Genomic DNA, 6000 nt, shown 5'->3' on the forward strand with positions numbered 1-6000 from the left:
TTTAGTTTAGCATAGTCTATTCCAATTGGAACCCCGAACTGAGCTTGGCCGGAAATCTGGTGCAGCGGGTATGCACAAGAGGGGAGTTACTCCACTCTTTTGTCAACAGATGCCTCGATTTTTGATACTAGAGTCACTAATGTCTCTTTGAGCTTCAAGGATACTAAGAGCTGAAAGTATTCTGCTGTAATGACTTTATGAACTGGAATTCCCGATAATATGATATTGATTTGTTCTTGACTTGTTTAAGTGCGTAAACTGATAGACAAAATGACTACAGCATTTTGGTCTTAATGATCTCGATAGACATGGTTGCAATAGGAATTAGTGAATCCGGCATCTATGAGGTCGTGAGTGGATCTAGATGCAATTGCTAATTGCATTGCCAATAAATCATGGTCTGAGATCCGAATGAATGTTGAATGTGATGTCCAGTGATGTCAAGTGATGTCCAATGATGTCGTGTGATGTGACTGTCGATTGGTACATGTGCTAGATGTGTGTTCCTAGTGCGTCGGTACTAACAATCAGTGTCTGCTAAGACAGTTTAAGGCTTCTGTCTGTTTTGCAGGCGTAATCGAGGGCGATTACAATGCTTTCAAGTGGGAGGGTATGTCACAACCCAGTGACGTAGCAACCCAGATACACACTGTGACAGCCCAAATACACACATACTGCTGGCTGCAAAATTCTGTAAAAGGAGTTGAAGCTGACGTGGCAAACCCGTGAAAGGCCGCGCAGAATCCGCCGAAAAATGTGGAACCGTACAAGGCTGCTGACGTGGCGAATGGCGTATGGATGCGTGGGCTGATTTTGGTTACACTGTTTTTGGCAGATTTTGGCTACGCAAGGGTGGGGAATTTTCTTACGTTAAAGCTTTTTGGAGTTGCTTTAATTTACAAGCAAAGCTTGTGAGAGAGAGCCTTGCTTTATTTTTTAGGGCTTTTAACTTGAAGCTTTTGGGGCTCTGCTTTTGGCATCCCTTGTAATCTCTTTATAAGTGTGGTCAGGCTTCCCACTTCTTAGAGCATCTAGACGCAGAGTCTGAGAGTGAGAGCCTCCCACTCCCTTGTACTTTGAGTTGCAGATAAATAGAAAAAGAAATACCGAAAGGGGCGCCAGTCTCTGGGGCCAATATCTATAAGCACGGAACTCCGCCGGGCCGTGTCGAATCAATTATGAACTGTGAACTATTTTGCAGTGAATTCTTGTAGTGTCGCGGTAGAATCTTTACTTGGAGTGTCCAAGTCTGTTACAGAGAGAACACTTGTTGCAAAGCCTTTCAAAAGTTGGGACACTTGTCCACCTTTTCTGCCACGTGGCTGGACACTTATCACAGGCCGCGCTTTTCTCTTTTGTTTTTGAGACCACTTCACCTATAAATACAATCTTCTCCCCTCACTTGAGCATGATCACTTCCTTGTTGAAATTTCCCAACCCAGGAAGCCTCTACACTCACTCTCATTTCCCTCTACCTCTATCTTTACCTCTACCATTCTCTCTACCTCAAGGAGCCCGTTTTCTCTTTCTCTATATTGCTTTTTTTCCAACAACAGCCATATAAATCTCAAATCCCAAGGAACTTGGATTGAGAAGAAATACATTTTCTTTCGCCGAGGAGGGGGCATCTTCAACCCTCATTCTCTCTCTATTCTCTCTTTGGTGTTTGTTTTATATATATATATTCCAAGTTTTACAAAGTGAATACATAAGAAACAAGCACTCTATAGTAGTACGGGGCGCATACACGATGCATAATCTCAAGGAGAGAAGTTGCAGCATCCATAGGTGTATTCAATGTATGTTACTTCTGCTTATGTATTTACACCCATTGAAGCATCGACGAAGATTGGGACGTCACACTTTGCTCTCTCTCTCTCTCTCTCTCTCTCTCTCTCTCTCTCTCTCTCTCTCTCTCTCTCTCTCTCTCTCTCTCTCTCTCTCTCTCTCTCTCTCTCTCTCTCTCTCTCTCTCTCTCTCTCTCTCATCAAAACAGTAAGTTAAGAATCTACTAATGAGTCCTTGGTAAAGGTTCTAAGAACCTCTATCTGTGAGAGTGCGCGTGTGCGGAAGTGTGAGGGGGGAGAGAGAGAGAGAGAGAGACAGTAGACAACACAAAACGTTATGTGTGGAAGAGGGGGCGATCATCCCCCCATGACTACAAGAGCAAGAGACCAGTACAATGTCTGTGATCTATGACTATGGGTAACCCCCTAGCCCCTCATATAGGTGCCCAAGGGGAGGTAGGGTAATGCAGAGAAAAACCCCACAACCCAGCAAGGAAAAAATGATATAGGGCACCCAGTACAAGGTGGGTGGCCGGCCCAATAGTGGCGGCCGGACAATGCAGCGGGTGACCAGCCCGGAGGCATACTAGCCGTACATGTATGCCCTAGACCTAAGTGAAGCAACAGAGTGGTGTAAATCTAACATCCCCTCTCAGCACCAGATGCTGAACAAACCGCAATGCGCATGAAGCCGACGATGTGAAACAAATGACGAAGATGTCTGTAGCAATTTGGGGTGTCCCAACCGCCAAGAGCCTTTCCATGGTAAAGTGCCGTCACGAGCAGTGTAGCAAACTACTGTACTCCGCCAATACAAGGTGAAGATATTGCGTGAAGGTCCCAAACTGAGTGTGAAAACAACTCCTTGTCATAAAAGAAGTGCCAATAGACCTGCAAGTGCCCTGCCCAATATGATCTGTGGCGTCTGTAGTCAAGCCGTCTGAAGGAAATGAGGAAGCCGAGGAGCCGTCATGAGAATGACCAGAAGCCTGTCAATGCATGAACGTGTAACCCAGTGTGGCCAAGTGGATAAGCTGTGAAAAACTCCAGGAAGGCCGGATGTAGCAATCTGCGCCGTAATTTGTAAATGTCCTCCGAAACAAGGAAAGCAAGACCAAACAATCTGCACTTTAGAAGCTATCGTAAGCTGCAACAGTCATCGGAAGACCGCACGGACCACCACCGAATGATGTCCTGTCAGTAGGTAGGGTAATCCAAGATGAGGGGAAAGCCAGACTCATTAGTCTCCGTTGTGAAGGGCCTCTAAGAAGAGGTGAGGTCACACCAAGTTGTCTGCACCGTGATCATCTTGTATGAAGTAGAGAAGCCAGATTGAGCAGACTGCACTGTGAGGATCCTCTGAGAAGAGGAAAGGCCAAACCAATCTATCTGCGTCGTCTTGCCTGTATCTCCTGCTTCCAATGCTTCGGTGTCAACTAAAACAAAATTCGCGCCAACAACGCCACCAAACCGCATCTCGGTGTGGCTCTCAATGTGAATGAGCTGGGAGTGTCCTACTGCCCAGGTTGGGGGATAAGTCTATTGTAAGGTTACCGAGGTTGAGTGTGAGCAACTCTGAAGGTAGCAATCCAAATGATCGAGTGTGGAAGAGCAACTGCACTGTCATCCAAGCCAAGCTCCGCGTGACTCCAGATGTAGTCGCGTAATGATGCCTGATCTCCCGCATCTTGCGGGTAAACTCTCCATGAGAATCCAAAGCACTAAAGTCCCACTCCATGTTGTAGATCCAAGCAATGAACCTATCTCAGAAAAGATCCAAGATCCTCTCCCTAAGTCCATGTAGATGCTCCTGTGTAAGTAAGTGATTTGACCTGTCTAGATAAGTGTCAAGTGTCTGTCCACCCAAGATGGTGGTGTCTTCTCTGGGAATGTTGGAATCCCATATGCCATGAGCATTGCCATATCTCGTGTGAACTCATCTGATGAGTGCATAGGTGTGTCCATAGCAAACCACAAGTCACCACCCCCTCTGGAGTGCGCAACCGCCGAATGATGGCTGAGGATCGTACGACCGTAGATGATCAAACCGATGTCGAAGATACCGTGTACTGCAACAGTCACTGAGAGACCGTGTGGACCACCACCGGATGGTGTCCTAGCAGGAGGTAACTTCATCCTCTGTCAAAAAACACAAACCATGTGGCTGCTGTCCACCCAAAAACACAACCGCGAGGTGATGAAAACGCTGCTGTCCAGCGATTTTCAGCATGCTCATACGCTCCCGGCATGGTCCGAAGCAATGCAGAGGGTCTGAAGAGGGTGGGGAAACAAAGTAGCAACCCAAGGTGGCCTAAAAACAAAGAAAACAGCAGTGTAAAAAGGCTGAAATCTGTAGCAGATGAAGAGGAACCAGGGCGGCGCTCCCCTCCTCTATTGAAAACGCAACAGCCTGCCCAAAACACAAGTGCCAGCCAAAAACGCAGATGGAGGGAGGGGTTTTCCGGCGAGGAAAGTGCCCAAAAGGACTAGCGCTGGCAGCCAGGAGGTGATCGCCACCAAGGAAGAGTAAAAACGCAAGTAGCGTCCAAAAAATGCTAGGGTTTCCTCTAGCCCAAAACAAACGCAGGTTCTTTGCAGTGGAACACTATTGTAGGTTAGCGCTGGCCTCTCCTTGCAAAAACGTTGGTTGATCTTCTTCTTGGGAGGGAGAACCTGATGCAGAAGGTGCGCAGACCATGGAGAGTCTTAGCTCTGATACCATATGAGAGTGCACATGTGCGGAAGAGAGAGAGAGAGAGAGAGAGAGAGAGAACACAAAACGCTATGTGTGGAAGAGGGGGCGATCAGCCCCCCATGACTACCAGAGCAAGAGACTAGTACAATGTCTGTAATTTATGACTGTGGCCCGTGGGTACCCGCTAGCCCCTCATATAGGTGGAGGTAGGGCAATTCAGAGTAAACCCCACAACCCAGCAAGGAAAAATGATATAGGGCACCCAGTACAAGGTGGGCGGCCGGCCCAGAAGTGGGCGACCGAACAATGCAGTGTGAGGCCAGCCCAGAGACATACTAGCCATACATGTATGCCCTAGACCTGAGTGAAGCAGCAAAGTGGTGTAAATCTAACACTATCGGACCATCTATCAAGGATGACACCGGCTTGGGCTGTTGCTCCTCCTGCTGATTACACCTATCGTACCAGATTTCATCATACCTCATTCCTCTCTTGATGCAAAGAATACTAAAGTCAAATACCGTACAACTGACACTTACAACTCCTGTTGTTGTGCCACCTCTAATTGTAACTATTTCTGCCCACTGCCACTGCTTCTGAGGAAAAATGCTGCCGCTGGTCCTCTTGCCTTACATCCTTTAAAGGCGGATGATTTTTACAAAACATTTGATCTCACGTCACAGTAACAATGCAGCCAAATGATGCAACACATGCATGACGCCTGCACACCCCTACACCATACACACGCACCGGCTCGCACACAAACACTTCTATTGCACTCTTCATATTATAATACATTATGCAGGGACAGGAAAGTCAAGCAGAGAGAGAGAGAGAGAGAGAGAGAGAGAGAGAGAGAGACCTGTGCACGGTAGTTGACATCAGCGAGAGCAGCCTCCATCTTCGGAGCCACCTTCCGCGTCCGCATTGTAGGTTTCTGAAAAGTAAAGACGTCTTCCTCCATGATCGTCTTGCTCTTGCGCAGAAGAGAGGACAGCTTGGCAGCAGAGCTTGTGTTCAATGTTGCGAATTCTCGAGTCTCTACTATTAAGCCTATGAGATCTACAGACCGTTTACATCCCGCTATTTATTTAGGCTGGATACACACTGCCTATATCCCTGCCCGTCCAAAACTATCCCTGCCCGTCAGTTTTGGGGACGGGCGGGCATGTGTTGCACTAACCACTTTTTGTTTTTAACAAGTGATAAAATCACAAGGCCTGCCGCTTAGGTGAGTTAATACGCAAAGTGAAGAAAAGAAAGAGATCCACTTCTGCTCTCTCTCTCTCTCTCTCTCTCTCTCTCACATTGAAGTTGAGGTCGAGCACGTTGAGCTTGCTGTTGTAATTAGCATGGGCTGCTGGAATTTCTCCTTCAAAGTTCCCAAGTTCATGATCGCCATTGTGGGGAGTGGGTCTGTGAAGGCATTGAAGGTGAGTGGAAAGCCCCCCAAGTTGCAGAATCGGATGACAAAAACTGCTAGGAAGATCCGGGAGCGCTTGTTGTTGGCCAAGCTTA

General features: G+C 47.4%; 1 protein-coding gene across 3 annotated transcripts in view; it reads right to left on the reverse strand.

The window, feature by feature from the left end:
- Nucleotides 1-5543, reverse strand: part of SEF (HIT-type Zinc finger family protein) — a 42503-nt gene extending 36960 nt beyond the window's left edge. For 2 of the 3 annotated variants that reach the window (XM_086488079.1, XM_086488078.1), the window contains exon 1: nt 5345-5543. In XM_086488079.1, the coding sequence (XP_086344205.1) occupies nt 5345-5446 (102 nt within the window). In that variant the 5' untranslated portion in view covers nt 5447-5543. The remainder of the gene's footprint in view (nt 1-5344) is intronic. The other variant, XM_086488080.1, reaches the window with a different exon arrangement.
- Between the last annotated feature and the right edge of the window lie 457 nt (nt 5544-6000).

Source organism: Adiantum capillus-veneris, chromosome 18 (assembly GCF_014529385.1).
Source record: "Adiantum capillus-veneris isolate H3 chromosome 18, ASM1452938v2, whole genome shotgun sequence".
Taxonomy (NCBI): Eukaryota; Viridiplantae; Streptophyta; class Polypodiopsida; order Polypodiales; family Pteridaceae; genus Adiantum; species Adiantum capillus-veneris.